General features: G+C 36.9%; 1 protein-coding gene across 2 annotated transcripts in view; it reads right to left on the minus strand.

The window, feature by feature from the left end:
• The window catches only part of LOC121372629 (inhibitor of Bruton tyrosine kinase-like), a 34,842-nt gene that overhangs the window by 14,485 nt on the left and 604 nt on the right, over positions 1-19,753 (minus strand). For both annotated transcript variants that reach the window (XM_041499058.1, XM_041499057.1), the window contains exons 2-15: positions 19,272-19,751; positions 17,728-17,824; positions 17,122-17,246; positions 14,571-14,681; positions 13,828-13,913; positions 13,088-13,172; positions 10,512-10,629; positions 9,850-10,021; positions 8,666-8,789; positions 7,522-7,717; positions 6,986-7,148; positions 5,271-5,376; positions 4,610-5,070; positions 3,924-4,013 (exon numbers count right to left, since the gene is read on the minus strand). In XM_041499058.1, the coding sequence (XP_041354992.1) occupies positions 3,924-4,013; positions 4,610-5,070; positions 5,271-5,376; positions 6,986-7,148; positions 7,522-7,717; positions 8,666-8,789; positions 9,850-10,021; positions 10,512-10,629; positions 13,088-13,172; positions 13,828-13,913; positions 14,571-14,681; positions 17,122-17,246; positions 17,728-17,824; positions 19,272-19,595 (2,258 nt within the window). In that variant the 5' untranslated portion in view covers positions 19,596-19,751. The remainder of the gene's footprint in view (positions 1-3,923; positions 4,014-4,609; positions 5,071-5,270; positions 5,377-6,985; positions 7,149-7,521; positions 7,718-8,665; positions 8,790-9,849; positions 10,022-10,511; positions 10,630-13,087; positions 13,173-13,827; positions 13,914-14,570; positions 14,682-17,121; positions 17,247-17,727; positions 17,825-19,271; positions 19,752-19,753) is intronic.

Here is a 19,753-nt window from a genome sequence, read left to right on the forward strand (position 1 = left end):
ACATCGTGTAACTCAGATCTAAAATACAGACAGAAAACATCAATACACTTGTGACAATGTACTGTGGTGTTATCGTCAGCTTTGATACACACATCATGTAACTCAGATCTAAAATACAGACAGAAAACATCAATATACTTGTGACAATGTACTGTGGTGTTATCGTCAGCTTTGATACGCACATCATGTAACTCAGATCTGAAACAGACAGAAAACATCAATACACTTGTGACAATGTACTGTGGTGTTATCGTCAGCTTTGATACACACATCATGTAACTCAGATCTAAAATACAGACAGAAAACATCAATATACTTGTGACAATGTACTGTGGTGTTATCGTCAGCTTTGATACGCACATCATGTAACTCAGATCTGAAACAGACAGAAAACATCAATACACTTGTGACAATGTACTGTGGTGTTATCGTCAGCTTTGATACACACATCATGTAACTCAGATCTAAAATACAGACAGAAAACATCAATATACTTGTGACAATGTACTGTGGTGTTATCGTCAGCTTTGATACACACATCATGTAACTCAGATCTAAAATACAGACAGAAAACATCAATATACTTGTGACAATGTACTGTGGTGTTATCGTCAGCTTTGATACACACATCATGTAACTCAGATCTAAAATACAGACAGAAAACATCAATATACTTGTGACAATGTACTGTGGTGTTATCGTCAGCTTTGATACACACATCATGTAACTCAGATCTAAAATACAGACAGAAAACATCAATATACTTGTGACAATGTACTGTGGTGTTATCGTCAGCTTTGATACGCACATCATGTAACTCAGATCTGAAACAGACAGAAAACATCAATATACTTGTGACAATGTACTGTGGTGTTATCGTCAGCTTTGATACACACATCATGTAACTCAGATCTAAAATACAGACAGAAAACATCAATATACTTGTGACAATGTACTGTGGTGTTATCGTCAGCTTTGATACACACATCGTGTAACTCAGATCTAAAATACAGACAGAAAACATCAATATACTTGTGACAATGTACTGTGGTGTTATCGTCAGCTTTGATACACACATCATGTAACTCAGATCTAAAATACAGACAGAAAACATCAATATACTTGTGACAATGTACTGTGGTGTTATCGTCAGCTTTGATACACACATCATGTAACTCAGATCTAAAAACAGACAGAAAACATCAATATACTTGTGACAATGTACTGTGGTGTTATCGTCAGCTTTGATACGCACATCATGTAACTCAGATCTAAAATACAGACAGAAAACATCAATATACTTGTGACAATGTACTGTGGTGTTATCGTCAGCTTTGATACACACATCGTGTAACTCAGATCTAAAATACAGACAGAAAACATCAATATACTTGTGACAATGTACTGTGGTGTTATCGTCAGCTTTGATACACACATCGTGTAACTCAGATCTAAAATACAGACAGAAAACATCAATATACTTGTGACAATGTACTGTGGTGTTATCGTCAGCTTTGATACACACATCGTGTAACTCAGATCTAAAATACAGACAGAAAACATATACTTGTGACAATGTACTGTGGTGTTATCGTCAGCTTTGATACACACATCATGTAACTCAGATCTAAAATACAGACAGAAAACATCAATATACTTGTGACAATGTACTGTGGTGTTATTGTCAGCTTTGATACACACATCATGTAACTCAGATCTGAAACAGACAGAAAACATCAATATACTTGTGACAATGTACTGTGGTGTTATCGTCAGCTTTGATACACACATCGTGTAACTCAGATCTAAAATACAGACAGAAAACATCAATATACTTGTGACAATGTACTGTGGTGTTATCGTCAGCTTTGATACACACATCGTGTAACTCAGATCTAAAATACAGACAGAAAACATCAATACACTTGTGACAATGTACTGTGGTGTTATCGTCAGCTTTGATACACACATCATGTAACTCAGATCTGAAACAGACAGAAAACATCAATACACTTGTGACAATGTACTGTGGTGTTATCGTCAGCTTTGATACACACATCATGTAACTCAGATCTGAAACAGACAGAAAACATCAATACACTTGTGACAATGTACTGTGGTGTTATCGTCAGCTTTGATACACACATCGTGTAACTCAGATCTAAAATACAGACAGAAAACATCAATATACTTGTGACAATGTACTGTGGTGTTATTGTCAGCTTTGATACACACATCGTGTAACTCAGATCTAAAATACAGACAGAAAACATCAATATACTTGTGACAATGTACTGTGGTGTTATCGTCAGCTTTGATACACACATTATGTAACTGAGATCTAAAATACAGACAGAAAACATCAATATACTTGTGACAATGTACTGTGGTGTTATCGTCAGCTTTGATACACACATCATGTAACTCAGATTTAAAATACAGACAGAAAACATCAATATACTTGTGACAATGTACTGTGGTGTTATTGTCAGCTTTGATACACACATCATGTAACTCAGATCTGAAACAGACAGAAAACATCAATATACTTGTGACAATGTACTGTGGTGTTATCGTCAGCTTTGATACACACATCGTGTAACTCGGATCTAAAATACAGACAGAAAACATCAATATACTTGTGACAATGTACTGTGGTGTTATCGTCAGCTTTGATACACACATCGTGTAACTCAGATCTAAAATACAGACAGAAAACATCAATATACTTGTGACAATGTACTGTGGTGTTATCGTCAGCTTTGATACACACATCGTGTAACTCAGATCTAAAATACAGACAGAAAACATCAATACACTTGTGACAATGTACTGTGGTGTTATCGTCAGCTTTGATACACACATCGTGTAACTCAGATCTGAAACAGACAGAAAACATCAATACACTTGTGACAATGTACTGTGGTGTTATCGTCAGCTTTGATACACACATCATGTAACTCAGATCTGAAACAGACAGAAAACATCAATACACTTGTGACAATGTACTGTGGTGTTATCGTCAGCTTTGATACACACATCGTGTAACTCAGATCTAAAATACAGACAGAAAACATCAATATACTTGTGACAATGTACTGTGGTGTTATTGTCAGCTTTGATACACACATCGTGTAACTCAGATCTAAAATACAGACAGAAAACATCAATATACTTGTGACAATGTACTGTGGTGTTATCGTCAGCTTTGATACACACATTATGTAACTGAGATCTAAAATACAGACAGAAAACATCAATATACTTGTGACAATGTACTGTGGTGTTATCGTCAGCTTTGATACACACATCATGTAACTCAGATCTGAAACAGACGGAAAACATCAATATACTTGTGACAATGTACTGTGGTGTTATCGTCAGCTTTGATACACACATCATACAATTCTAATACAATGTATGAAAATAAAGACAGATAAATATCAATATACTTGTCACAATGTAGTCTGGTGTTACCATACAGTGCCCCGTTCTTAGCCCTAAGATTGCCTTAGCTACCCTATGCACTTAAGGCGATCTTAACGCCAAGATCAGATCGCTTCGTGGAACGGGGCCCAGGACAGATTTGAAAACATTTTTTTTTACAGTGCCTTGTGGTGATATTAGACAGTTCAGATCAAACAATAAATACAGGAAATTTATATACACCTATGGCACTACACATTGGAAATATCATCAGATCTGAAACTACAGACAACTTATACACATCTAGTAGTAATATACTTCAGGTTATTAACAGAATTCAAAATGCAAATAAAACAAAGTGCTCTTCATTAAATCCATAATTATGGGGAGGAAACTCTGCCCAGTGATCCACAAATCATAAAATAATATACAATTATTTATGTTTATTAACAAACAAAATTGTAAAAGAATTGAACACCCCCTCCCCCCCTACTTACAGTTTTGTGCGTTCAAACTTCACCTTTGGTGTAGCTAGATATTTGTTTGCTGCTTGGACCACACCATTCACAAACTTCACAGCCTCAAGTCTGATAAATATAAATGAAAGAACAAGCTCAGGTCTGGTATCATCAATGCAAATCAACACATGGACATTAAGATATTTTAAGCAGTGATACTATCTATAACTATTTTCATTCTTATTCTCCATGTCTAACAATATTAAAGTTCCAGACCCTAGTTTCCAAAATGAATTTTGTTTCTGTAACACTGAATTTGCCCAAATTAATAATATAAGCAACAAGTTAAACATAATGTGTAATTTAATGGTAAAAAGTGTGTAAAAGTTAAAAGATATTTTACGCTAGGGTCAGTGTCTTTTAAAATCTTCATATTTATAGGATATTAAATGAGCTTCTATTTTTTATTCAGTTTATGATCTGAGTGAAATAATTGTTAATTGTCACAAGCTAGACATAAACTTGAAACAAAATATATCCATAATCTATTTTAATTTATGTCATTGAACTTGTTTAACTTTTAACGTTGTAATATTGATCAATCGTATAAATGTCAAAGTACAATGTGACACTTTAGGTTCAAGTGGAACATTACACTTTGATATGAACCTAGATATTTTTAACTATATGGGTAAAAAATAAATAAATATATTATATAAACACACCTCTTCGATAAGCCCTTTACACCTAACTTCTTGGCCACCTCTTGCAGTAATTTGATGGGATTCCTGCCGGTGTACGTCGAATCTTCTTTGTCCTTCACATTCTTACCAGCCTTTTTCTTCTTCAGCTGAACTTCGTACGCAGACATTCTTTTCTTTTCCAGTGTAATCAAATCAGATTCGTCTGAGATGCCCGAATCAACATCAAAACACTTCTCCCCGTGCTTGTTTTTCAGTGGTGACATGATGTGGTCAAACCTGGCCCCAGGGGTGAGCAGATCACATGTGTCGGTGTAGATAAACTTGATGATCTGTTCCATTATCTCAGGCTGCACGTCGTCAATGGCGATGACAGGCTTGTCATTCAGTGTGTTCTGTCTTGCCAAACCAAACACAAACTTCCTGAAGTGATCGCTACGAGAGGCCAAGATGTACTGGTGTGCTGGCCAGCTTTTGTTTCTAGTCTGTAAACAGAGGGTCATCATACTTTATTTAATATTGTCAAACTATCAACAAATTAATCTTATTCTTTTAAAACAAGAACAGAAATGTTTGTTTACAGGGATAATTTTTAAAGATATTTGGAGATTACTTAAAGGCAAACGAGAGCTCACATTGAGACTTCCCATCAAAGTATTAGGATGATTTAGATGGTTTAGAATACCTGGACCACAATGTCATGAATGCTGTCATACTCGTCTGCTTCATCCATCACCACCTGCAGGTTTCGACTCATCTCGGAGCTGGTCACAGAGGGCAGATCAGACAAACTGAAAAAACAAAGAAGGCATGGGGTAAACACTCTGAAGAAACACAGCTCTAGACCAAGCAATTCTTCATAAAGATTAAAAATTTCATTCATGTCAAGTCATAGATGTTATTGAGTCAGACCTGCTCTTTCAGCCGCCTGTATTAGGCAACCATGTGTATTAAGCAGCAACCTGTGTTAACAGGCCACATTTTTATTATCCAAAATCATCTAATATAACCTGACAACCCATTTTAAAAGGCGACTTTTTAATACTCACTTTGGTGGGTGTTTAAAACTTAGCAGAATATCTGAAAATATCAGTGAAATCCACTAATAGGGAAAATAACACCTTTTTCACTGTAAGAATGTTATCACTGTACAGCACTCATGAACAGATAAACACATCCCAAAGACAATGTAATCTTGATCATAGACTTTCTTACACAACTGTTGGTGAGAACATTATTCGTTATTTGTAATAACACATACTTGTTAACACATATATGTGCATTAACATTTTAAAGACATACGACTGGCTGCTCCTAGGTGATGACCTTACCATGCAATTAAAAAAAAGAACAGTCGAATCGATCAATCTGTGACGTACAAGATAACCTGAAATTGACTTGTCTGTTACGCACAAGTTAACTATTAGCGCAAGGGCTATAAATAGGTTTTCGTTGGAACAGGCATTTAAATTTATTTTAAATTCGTTTTTTTCAGGATATTATGTAAAAAAGATAATACAACATTCGCGTCAATTAGATACCATTGATGTTACAACTCACTTTCGCTTGTTAAGATACGTTTTAAAACACCTCGTAAGATAGGTGGTATCGAACAGCCACTCATGTAGTATTCTCTATGTATCATCTTACTGATGACACTGATTGGTTTTCAAACTCTAGGTAAGAAACAGTCCGTTGTCTCGGCTAATGTTTAAAACTATAATGAAACCCCTCAAAAGTGAACCCTCATTCAACAGGAGTTCCCTTCAAATCAGATGTCTTTCTTGGTGTCTTTTTAAATATCAGTACAGAACAGAACCTCTCTAAACCAGAAACCCCTTAAAACCAGACTTTTTACTTGGTCCTGTGGGTGTCCTATTTACAAGTGTTTCACCGTAGTTATATAAATCCATCAACTTAAATACACTGCTGATGTCTGTTAACAAAAACGCTATTATGTATTTTTAATGTTTTACAAATGATACAGAGGATACTCCCCGAGTGTTTTGTGATATCATAATTTATCAGCACGAGTTGATAAAAGTATGAAATCAGGCTTGCCGAGGATTTTTATACTTTTTATCAATGAGTGCTGATAAATTATGATATCACAAGACACAAGGGGGATATTCTTTTTATCATCCATCATCATTCTTTTCATTTGCGACAGTTGTAAACATTGTCAGTAATGTGGGTTGAATGTCAGCGGTAGACTCGTTAACTAGCAGACCGACAGTGGTGTGATGTCACCAATGATAGGTTTAGTGCTGAAACAAACACAATGACATAACAAAAAGAAGCGATATCTGCTAGAAGAATATTGCAAATTATAATGCCAGCAAAATCTCCTACAAAAGCCTTTAATGGATGATAAATTACAAAATGGGCAAGATGTCGTACCAGCAATTCGGGATCACCTGGAGAAGTGTGAAGTTGGATCCCTGCGTATCACAGTGTATGGTGGTGGCGCGGTGAGCGTTGGGGACTCGCCGAACGGGAACATCTTCAACTTCGTCTTTCAGCAGCAGGTCAATCAGGGTCATCTTTCCAAACTCGTCACAATCTATGTAAGAATATTAATACAATTGACGAAAATAAAAAAATGTGACCGCTTTTGCCAACAAATATGTAATGAACAATGTTATTATACAGTAAATCTGACATACTAGAAAAATAAATTCTGGAGTTTGTTTAAAAGAAGGTTGTTCTACAGTTTGATGTGTTTTTTTGTTTTCTTTTCTACTAATGGCATCCAAAAGTCCTGCCAATGAAATGATTTGGAAGACATATTTAAAAAAAATATCTTTATGTGACTGACAATAAATATAATAATTTTGTCAAAACTCCAAGTAAAGTATCATTCCATTGAGAACAAACATTATTTTATTATTAGAAACCCTACAAACTGAAATCTTTACAAATAACATGAAACAAACCTTTATTTTGAAGAGTAGAGATTTCCTTCTGTGATGCTGTCTTTTTCTGTGACCAGAATCCGATGAATGCCTCGGCCTGATCCGTGACAAACGCCAGGTTTGATCCACCGATGACCACGTCAGTGACGTACAGCTGGCGTCGAATAGCCCACTGACAGCGCTTTAACACTGGGCTAGCAGCCCTCCACAAGAACACCTAAACAACAAGGAAGGAAATGTTTCATTTAACAAAGCACTCAACACATTTTATTTACAGTTATAATGGCGTCGGACATATGGTCAAGGACCACACAGATATTGATGGAGCAAGGGATCTTTTATATGCACCATCCCATAGGATAGCATATACCATGGCCTTTGATGTCCTAAACAACAAGTACACTGTATCAAATATCTAGCAATAGAACAAGATTAACAAATTGAGAAAACACCCATCCCTCAAGCCAACTTCACTATATCAATCAAGTGGTTAAAGATTTCTATGGCTGTAAAGAAATAAGAAATAACACATTGCAAACAGTGGCTATTTGGTGTTTAAAACATGGGTTATTTTGACACTTGGTCTACAGTGAGGAAGAAACCTGCTGCTGTCACGTAGGTTACTCCTGTCAAATGGAAGCAAGAGATCTTTTGTATGCTCATTAAAGTTAAAGTTTGTTTTGTTTAATGCCACCACTAGAGCACAGTGATTTATTAATCATTAGCTATCGGATGTCAAGCATTTGGTAATTTTGACAGTCTTAGAGAGAAAACCCACTACATTTTTCCATTAGATCCAAGGGATCTTTCATATGGACCATCTCACAGACAGGATAACACATATCACGTCCTTTGATATAACAGTCGTGGTTCACTGGCTGCAATGAGAAATAGCCCAATGAGTCTGCAGATGGGGATCGACCCAAACTGATCGAGCACAGACATACCATGGCCTTTGATGTACCCATACAGGATGGGGGAAAAACTGGAATGGGTCCATCTCATCTTATGACTACTCTACAACTTAGCTTCATCCCATCCCTACACTTGCAAGGAGCACTGAAAAACTTTGTACCCTCTAAATGAGGAAGTGGCTATCATCACCTATGGTTGCAAGGAGGGCAATAGTCAACTTGGTACCTCCCTAAATGAACAAGTGACTCACCTTGCCTGTGGTATTGAGAAGGGCGATAATCAACTCCGATCCTCCCTTATCCCGCAGGACATCGAGATCCGTGCTGTGATCCAGGTTCCCACCACTAACCAACAGCTTGCTGACATCGGTCCAGCTGGTAAACAAAAACAACACTCGGTCACAAGATACTTTGTAGCTCCTAGCTAAAGTTTAAAGTTTGTTTTGTTTAACGACACCACTAGAGCACATTTATTAATGAATCATCAGCTATTGGATGTCAAACATTTGGTAATTATGACTCGTAGTCATCAGTGGAAACCTACTATATTTTTTCATTAGCAGCAAGGGATCTTTTATATACACTTTCCCACAGACAGAAAAGCACATACCATGGCCTTTGACCAATGTGTTGCATTGTTTGGAACAAGAAAAAACCCAATCAGTTGAATGGATCTACTGAGATGGTTCGATCCTGCGACACAAATACCTCAAGTGGAATGGAAAGAAAGAAAGAAATGTTTTATTTAATGACGCACTCAACACATTTGATTTACGGTTATATGGTGTCAGACATATGGTGTCAGAACCACACAGATTTTGAGAGTAAACCCGCTGTCGCAACTACATGGGCTACTCTTCCGATTAGTAGCAAGGGATCTTTTATTTGCGCTTCCCACAGGCAGGATAGCACAAACCATGGCCTTTGTTGAACCAGTTATGGATCACTGGTCGGTGCAAGTGGTTTACACCAACCCACTGAGCCTTGCAGAGTACTCACTCAGGGTTTGCAGTCGGTATCTGGATTAAAAATCCCATGCCTCGACTGGGATCCGAACCCAGTACCTACCAGCCTGTAGACCGGTGGACTACCACGACGCCGGTCAGGTGGAATGGGAAAAAAAAAAAAAAAAAATTAACCAAAGACAGTTACATTTTTACACATCAAATTTGTATTCGTTTTAAACCCTGATTTTGGATTTGTTAGCCCTTATTTAATTTCACCATGAATCTATCTTTCAACACTGGTACTCATGTAAAGTTTACCCTTACGTAGTGTGAGAGCAATCAGCATGCCATAAATTTCATTATGTTGTGGATATGATGGTGCATGGCACACTGCTATTAGTTAAACACCATGAGAATGTTCAGCCCATGACATCATTCTAGCAAAGACATGAAAGGGTTAATAACAATAGTTAACATTCTACTCATACCGTGAAGCAATCTTCCGACACTGGTACTCATGTAGAACATAAATATCTCCCCTCACTGTCAGACAAACAGTGGCTGCATCAGAACAGGTCACATAGAGAAAAGAGATGTCAGCGTGATTCAGTGCCGACACTTGTCGCAGGTGACTCTGTTGACGGTCGGCCTTCGGGTGACCTGCAGAAAAATGAAGTATTAAACAAACTGTCTCAGAGTCACCTACCATTATAACATGTTAACAACAGATAGGTCGGTTATAATGACTAAAATTACATATTAAATATATTTCCATGTTCAGAATATCAGTGGCTGTATATCTAATGTTTTTGATAGTCTTAATCTTTGTTTTAGCTGAAATTTCATTTTACTTCCCAATATATACATTTTTCTGTATGTATGACATTATTAGATGGTAAAATCCAATTTAAACTACTAAAAACATTATTATGACAAGAAATAAATTATGAACACAGAAAACATTCTTGGCAAAATTATCAAAATATTAAATGATTTCTAACTGTGACATATGAGAATAACCATGTATTGAGTGTTAATACATAACAATTATAACATTGTTTTTTTTTGCCATTACCAATGTCACAGACACTCATGCTTCAGCAAGTGTATATTTTTATAAATTATTTCAAAGGACATTGGGAGATTTTACCTAACTGGCCAGCATTAAGACCAAATGTGTAAACTGCATCACATGTGTATAAGACAGTGTGGAATCGACCAGCACAGACACCAACAATTTTCCGACCTTTCAGAACCTTGGTATTCACCTAAAAATAAGCAGGAGCATACTGAAATGTGTGAGTGGATATAAAAATAAAATATCTTCAGCTGAAAATAACACTAAACAATAGAGATATAAATTATTTACAAGGAAGGTTAAAGTTAAAGTTTGTTTTGTTTAAGAACACCACTAGAGCACATTGATGAATTAAACATCGGCTATTAGATGTTAAACATTTGTTAATTCTGACTAGTAGTCATCAGAGGAAATCCGCTACATTTTTCCATAAGCAGCAAGGGATCTTTTATGCACTTTCCCACAGACAGGAAAGCATATACCAAGGCCTTTGACCAGTTGTGGTACACTGGTTGGAATGAGAAAAAAACAATCATTTGAATAGATCCGCCGAGGTGGTTTGATCCTGCAACGCAAGCATATCAGGCGGGCACTCAACCAACTGAGCTAAATACTGCAACTTTATAAAGAATAAAAGCCTTTCACATTTTAAAGGGACACACCCTAGTTACGTTTATTTGTTAACCATTACGGCGTTGTTTTTCGCTATTAAACCCCATTTTTCACAAATAAAATTGCATTTTACTTACATTTTATTATTTAGAATACACATTTCCATTCACCTGAAGTGCTTTTTGGTAATCCTGATGTTTGTAAAACCACGAAATGTATTTTTTGTATTTTGTTGTCGAGAAAAAACCGTTAAGCAAATGAGGTCCAATCTATTTTTAGAGGTGATATTTCCATTTCAATGTCACAGACGTTGGTATATCACGTGACCGTTATCATTTTGGTTCGGTTTGTTTTCTCGTGCAATCAACATCCGATTTGTTGTTGTTCATTTGTGAGATTTTTCTTCACAGTTCGTGAACATTTTCAGTAACAATAAAGTTCAGACAAGTAAGTGTCTCAATACAAAACGTTACAAACCCTTAAAACCAATAATTTTGCTAAGTCTTACGATATCTGGAGAGGGGATACAACCAAAGTAAAGTAAAGTTTGTTTTATTTAACGACGCCACTAGAACACATTGATTTTTAATCTTATCATCGGCTATTGGACGTCAAACATATGGTCATTCTGACACTGTTTTTAGAGGAAACCCGCTGTCGCCACATAGGCTACTCTTCTTTACAACAGGCAGCAAGGGATCTTTTATTTGCGCTTCCCACAGGCAGGATAGCACAAACCATGGCCTTTGTTGAACCAGTTATGGATCACTGGTCGGTGCAAGTGGTTTACACCTACCCATTGAGCCTTGCGGAGCACTCACTCAGGGTTTGGAGTCGGTATCTGGATTAAAAATCCCATGCCTCGACTGGGATCCGAACCCAGTACCTACCAGCCTGTAGACCGATGGCCTGCCACGACGCCACCGAGGCCGGTGGGATACAACCAGGACAGAACAGTTGGAACATGTCCAGGAGAGGTGAAACGAACGCACCCCAAGTCTGTGAAATTTGTCGTGACGTAGGCATTGTTGTGCTTCGAGCGACATCTACCGGTGACATCAGAATACTAACTTTCAAAATTATTTCAAGCAATTGGGACATGGGGATTCCCATGGTAATTATCGATATAAAACCTGCTTTTTCACTCCATTTGATAAAAACGTGATCTAAGTGTGTTACAGGTTTGTAGATTAACCAAATTATAATTTATTTTCGCTGGATAGAACTAGGGTGTGCGGCTTTAAACTAGGGCTATTACGTGACTAACATATGTATGGCTATTGTGACACATGCACTAGATAATAAAGAGTTAAAGCTTGTTTAGTTAACTACTAAAACTAAACCTCGTCAATTTAATAATCATTGAATACTGGAGGTCAAACATTTAATAATTCTGACATACATATCATCTTAGAGAAACCCACTACATTTTTCCATTAGTAGCAATGGATCTTTTACCTAGGCACTTTCCCACAGACAGGACAACACATCCCACAGCCTTTGATATGCCAATCATGGTGCATTGGTTGGGACGGGAAGAAACCCAATCGAAGAATAAGACAATTGTGGGGGGGGTCGATCCTACAGCCTAAGAGCTCTTCCGACTGAGCAAGATCAACATAGATAGGAAATAATAAATGTACTGCAGCTATTGAGGCTACTCATGAAGTGGCGACAGCAGGTTTCCTCTCAAAATCTGTGTGGTCCTTAACCATATGTCTCACGCCATATAACCGTAAATAAAATGTGTTGAGTGCGTCGTTAAATAAAACATTTCTTTCTTTCTTTCTATTGAGGCTACTCTGTTGAAGAGCAGCACGGGATATTTTATAGGCACTTCCCCAAACAGGACAGTGCATTCTACAGCCTTTCATATGCCAGCTATGTGGTACACGTTGGAATGGACAAAACAAAATAGAGAACTGTTCCTACAACACACAACATTTGAGGTGAGCAGTCTACCACTGAACTATATTGCAGTCTGGCTGAATAATTGCTGAACACGGCACCAAAAGTCTGTCAAAGAGAATGTGTACCTGTTTGGGCGTCAAAGACTTCTCTGGAGCAGGAAACTGTCCTAGCTGATGGCAATCATTCAGACCACAAGTGTAAACATTTCCACTGGAAGAAAAACCACCAACTTACTGATAAATAATACGACTAAATAAATAAAAAAAACTATGTGAATTGTCAGAAAATAATTAAAAAACAAAACTAATTAAAAACAAAAACAATATTGTTTCAAACAAATGGATAACCATAAGATGGATAACCAATAAGGAACCAGATAATTCTGTCAACTGACCTGGAATTGGAATTGTGCAACAATATAATTTTATCAAAGCAATGCCATATTTAACTTTGAAAACTAATATGGTAACATGTCTTTAAATTAGGGATTTTAACACTTAATCGGAAAAGCCAGTATCAAATCTAGTTTACAGATAACAAAAATGTTTACTTCTCTGCAATACAACACTGTACATTATAAAATATAAAAAAATTTAGATGAGAAAGAGTATTGAATGGAATGAGAAATAGTCCAACTGTTGAGGATCAATCCCAAATTGGATCACGCAACAGATGAGTGCTTTACCTCTGAGCTATCTTTTGCCCTCCCTCACTTCTAGGTTATACAATTTCCACATCTTATTTATTACTTATGTACATGTATATAGTTCCTACCAATTTAAAAACCAGTTTCATCAAGATAAATGTTAACCTATGAGAATAGCCTTGCCACTCCGTAATAAATCACACCAGTAACATGTGTTACCTTTCCATAAGCAGTACAGTGTGGTCGCGAGAAGCAGCTACCTGAGTGCACACAAGGGCACCGACACAATCTACTAACTTGGGAATCTGTAAGAGAGTCAAAGAATAAAAATATATTAAAATTACCTTACAATAACTAGAGTAATCTACTTGAACTAGAAATTGATATATACCAGTCGTGGTGCACTAGCTGGAATAAATTAAAATGAAATTTGCCAATTGTTTTTGAAGTCGCCAGAGCTAGCCCTGATATGACAAATAACTGTAATAAAAGTAGTGAAATATGGCACATTAACTTTACGACAGCATCTTTAGTCTGTCCCAGACACGATGTTGTGTGTCCAGGACAATGTAGCTGAATGTCCACTGGATACAAGGATGAAGAAGTTTGTTTTTATTTAATTACACCACTAGAGCACACTAAGTTATTAATCATCAGCTATTGGATGTTAAACATTTTATAATTCTGACATATAGACTTAGAGATAAAACTCGCTATATTTTTCCATTAGTAGCAAGGGATCTTTTATATGCACCATCGCATAGACAGAATAGTACATACCACAGCCTTTGATATACCAGTCATGATGCATTGGATAGGATGAGAAATAGCCCAAATGGGCCCATTGATGGGGATCGATCCCAAATCGACCGCACATCAGGCAAGCGCTTTACCAGTAGGCTACGCCCTACCCCTGCATACAAGCATGAAGATAATGAATTGTTAATGTCATTGTCACTAACCAAACAGGTGACTTCATCGTTGTGACCGAGTCTTCCGCCGTGTCCATGACCACATGTGTACACTTGACCTGTCTGTGACAGAAACACTGTGTGATATTTACACATCACCACCTGAAACACAGAAAACACACGTACACTTGACCTCTCTATGACAGAAACACTGTGATATTTACACATCACCACCTGAAACACAGAAAACACACGTACACTTGACCTCTCTGTGACAGAAACACTGTGATATTTACACATCACCACCTGAAACACAGAAAACACACGTGCACTTGACCTCTCTGTGACAGAAACACTGTGTGATATTTACACATCACCACCTGAAACACAGAAAACACACGTGCACTTGACCTCTCTGTGACAGAAACACTGTGTGATATTTACACATCACCACCTGAAACACAGAAAACACACGTACACTTGACCTCTCTGTGACAGAAACACTGTGTGATATTTACACATCACCACCTGAAACACAGAAAACACACGTACACTTGACCTCTCTGTGACAGAAACACTGTGTGATATTTACACATCACCATCTGAAACACAGAAAACACTGCAAAGTTAGCAAGATTCCATGCTTCCACAAATCGCAGATTTTGAGTCAGAAGCATAAGATTATGAAAAGGAATTCTAAAATATCTAGATTCTAAAACATTTTTACAATGATAGACTAAAAAGAAAATATATCCCCATATTCAATTCCTGGTATTGCTATTACCAAATTTTTTTTTTAAAAAGCGAAAGGTACTGAATACATTTTTCAGTAATAAAACCAGATTTTAGGTCTGTCTTTAAGATAATCATAAAAATGATGCCTAAATGAATATTCATATGTTGACAAACTTGTTGACTAAATTAAGAACACATATGAAAATACAGTCAAACCCGCTTATTTGCATACCCTCAGTGCTGCTCGATTTTGTGCAATTAACCGGGTTAGTCGATTAACCGATAGAGTACCGACTTTCACTTTGTAACAGCCATCCAACTACAAAGTGGCATGGGAGACAGTCTAGCATAATGCGGTACTTCATACCGGAACTATTACAGTTAACACATGTCACATGCAGTTGGATATATATAAATGTAAAAATATATATCTATTGATATACATATAATTAGCATGACGTTTTTGTTTTAATCCAGAAATCATTTAAAAAAAACAAAAAACCAACAATGTCCGTTTTCTAAAAACACAAACTTTGTGCATTAAAAAAAAAACACTGACCATCCACTAGTGTAAACAAAGTGTATTAGCCATTTAGTTAATGAGATAAACTTGAAACAACAGAACCATAAAAAAGTTCACGTTTCATCGGTGCACGTGTTTACAAAATGACGTCAGTTTCCGGAATTACCGGGCTGTTGATTGACCGAATGTGCCGTACCATAGAATTACGTGAACTTGTATGAATTTGCTGGTATGGTGTTCTTTCCATCCCAAAAGATATGGCAAGCTTTGGTATTATTTGTGATCCCCAAATGATGACTTTGCTATTGTTAAGTAATTAAAGTTAAGCTCGGCTAGTGAGTCGTTATCAGTTCCAGCAGCCTGCATTGCATGCATGACCAGTCTAACACAATTGACTGACCTTCATGGTGCGGTCCGACTGATTGGTGTCTAACAATATAGCAGAAACTTAGGGATGATCCATAAATAACGGTCTTTGTTATGTTTGTTTTTTGACGACCTCCCCCACCAGTCTTTTTTTATCCGCTACATTTTCCGGGAAGCAAGTGATAAATCGTTTCTTTTGCGTTTAACAGATATAGCGTACACTGCATCTAATGAATAAGTGAAAAACAACCCTTTCTCTGTCACATTTATTAAAAACATAACCGCCTAGGACGATTGATCTGTAATCTTTTAATTACTAACAAGGCTTCTCAACATAACGTAATTGATACAGAACAATGATTGCCCTGAACACGTCAATCGAATAGGGCCTCAATAGTTGAGTGCGCATGCGTACAAGCGCACAGGCGGTACTTCTAAAAATAATAGTCAGAGAGTTACCTGTTATTGAGATGGCCTCTGATTAACAGCAATATATTGCAAACAAAACATTAGGTCTTAGGTTTATTCAACTTAATTATGTCATTCTTAAATCTTGTAGTCAGGTATTGTGATTCACCAGTAGTAACGTGCACACCATCTCATTTGCATGCCACACGTCGACTCTGTAAACAGCGATTACAGTCGGCTTGCCACACAGTGAGCTCAAACAAAACAGATTAATCGGTGATTTATTTGAGTTTTTTTGCCAAAGTTTGATAGACTTTCTCAGTCATTTGTGACATTAATTTAGCACAAAAAAAAAAAAAATCGTTATTTATATGTGCAAATAACCGATATATAGCCTGTAGTCTGTGCAATTAACCGGATGTTTTGTAGTGTTATAAGGGCAAATGGTTCAGTGTTGGGTGAAAATAGTCGATTAACCGAATTATGCTATAAACCGATGTGCAAATAAGTGGAGTTGACTGTATTCTTGAAGTTGTAGTACAAGATGAAGTGGAGAATAAAACAACCAACCTGTTTTATTGAAATGTTAAGTTTCTTGAACTGATCCACTACTTCTGGCACTGGGCGTCGGTGTCCACTGGCATGACCAAGGTTAAAGTTGGCATTATCACCCCAGGCATACAACTCATTCGGTTCTACAAGATATCACATAACAATGTTATATATATGTAGCATCATCGAGGTTAAAGTTGGCATTATCACCCCAGGCATACAACTCATTCGGTTCTACAAGATATCACATAATGTAATGCAACTGAAAAAAAAAAACATCCTGAGAAAGTTAGACAAACCAAGTGCTCTGTAATATTTTCAGGTAACAATCAAAGGCCTGCAATTTTTATTTAATGATACCTCAACAAATTCAACTAGTGGCTTTTCAGGTATGGTGATTGTGACTTAATCTAGAAAAGAATTCTACAGAATTACAATGCCATGTCTATAATAAGGTGGTTTGGTGAAGCACATCAGTTTAATAAATAAAAGACATATGTGATATAACTTTAGAATTAATTAATAACCATAATATATTCCTGTTGTTCTATCAGTATCATTCTGCAAAATACCTTACATATTTAATATTCTTTAACACCGTTTCAAGCCGTGAATACTACTGACCTTTAGAACTGAACGATATCTGTTGTGGTCGGTCTTTCATCACGATATCGAGAGAGCCTAGTCCTTCGTTATCCCTGCTGTACATATCACTCCCATGCTGAAACAAATGATTCTCTTTTATAAACTGATCCCTGTGTGCATGTACATAGATACTTGTAAAGCTATCCAAAAAGATAACATTCTTTAGCAAAAACAATTCAGAATTATTCTATTCCATTTGTAAGTCAAAAGCTTCATTATTGTTATGTACAAATATTATACTGAACTGAGAGCTCTGTAAAATGTTGTTGCTCAACTCAACCAAAATATTCGCATACTTGATAAAAAAAACAGGGCTAGCTCTGGCACTCGCCAAATTTGCCAATTGCGAATTAAGAACACTTGGCGAATTTTATTTTAATTTGACAAAAATAATGTGTGTAATACTTAATATTTTGTTGGAAAATAGCTATAGATTTTGCTAAATTTTCTGATTACCCAGAGCTGGGCCTGAAAAATATCATCTGCTCTGAGCAGATCCTGTGCTTGAAAAACATTTAAAAGTCCACACTTGAGTAAAGTCTGATTGCTACATGCAGTGGTATAATGTGGTGTTACCATAATAAAACTTTTTGTGAAAGTTTAAATTTAAGTGCAGGCTTTAAAATGTTTCATAAGCACTTGCCAAGGTATCTACTCATGCAACCAGGTGAGCATGAAGGTCCAAGAGGTAAAATACAGGTAGAACAGGTGATATACATGTATACTGTAAATGAAAACAGTAAGTCAAAGAAGTCAGGCAGATAAAATTTTGCAGTTACAGTGGCTAAACACAAGAACCCTAGCTGACATAATAAAATGACATCAAAACTGTACACTGTAAAAATTTGTGTGTACATATAGTGTATAATTCGCACTAAACCACCAGTCACTAAATTTATACACTAGGGTTTTGAACTTAACAATGGCACTGACAGCAGTTGTCATTGTTGAGATATAATTTGCCTGGGTCAGCAGTGTCACCACCAGCAATTTTGTGCTGCAGGATAAAAATGATTGCTGGCAGTAAAACTGTTAGTAATTTCACTCAGGTGTATATTCATGAAAAAATATGTCATACTATTAATCTAGTTTACAATAAGATGAGTGAAACGTTACTTCATATTACAATCCAGAATTTTTATTTCTTGCACAGACTACATATATGTAACATATATGTGCATAATTTTTGGTCTACCCATGATATGTACACAGTGCTGATCTATACACACACATCAGGGCTCGAAACTCGCCAAAAAATATGGTGGCCCAAAAAATAATAATGGATGTTGGCAAATCAAGGTAAGCGAACCATGAACCACGAGCAAGATTTTAATGTGGAATAAATATATGCAATACAAATATTAATAGTGTCTCATAGCTCTAAGGAAGATCGCCCAAATAATATTATTTGAGCAACTAACATCATTATTTTTTAATATTTAACTCGCCCAAACAGGACATTGGTCGCATTTGGCGACCTGGCCACAGGCCATTTCGAGCCCTGCTTATGCATGCAAATATACCTGAATAAGAAGCCGGGCTACATCAATGTTTCCGTAGAAGAGAGACCTGTGTAGAGCCGTCCACCCGGACTCTGAGTCCTTAGCTGTTTGGTCTGCATGTTTCTCCATGATAAGCCACTCAACGACGTCACGCTTCCCGCAAGACGCTGCCATGTGCAACGCCAGTCTTCCGGCAGAATCACACAACTCGGTTCCATGATGGCACAGACGAGCAAATGACTGAATCTGCTGCAATGTTCCTTTGGTAATAGAAACATTCACTTCAAGAGCATGTTTTCTGGAGCGACACTTTACAGTGCATTCTGACTCTAACATACGTGACATTTTTTTTTTCGTGCTTTGTAGAATGGAGTTAGAAAAATTGAGCCTTGCTAGCAGCACAACATTGATGCTAGGCTGGCTTCACAGCCAGCCTAAAGTACGGCCCTACAGGCCAGCCATATTGTCACTGTTCAACAAGCCATAATTGTAAGAACTTCTCT

The sequence above is a fragment of the Gigantopelta aegis genome, chromosome 4, assembly GCF_016097555.1.
Source record: "Gigantopelta aegis isolate Gae_Host chromosome 4, Gae_host_genome, whole genome shotgun sequence".
NCBI lineage: Eukaryota > Metazoa > Mollusca > Gastropoda > Neomphalida > Peltospiridae > Gigantopelta > Gigantopelta aegis.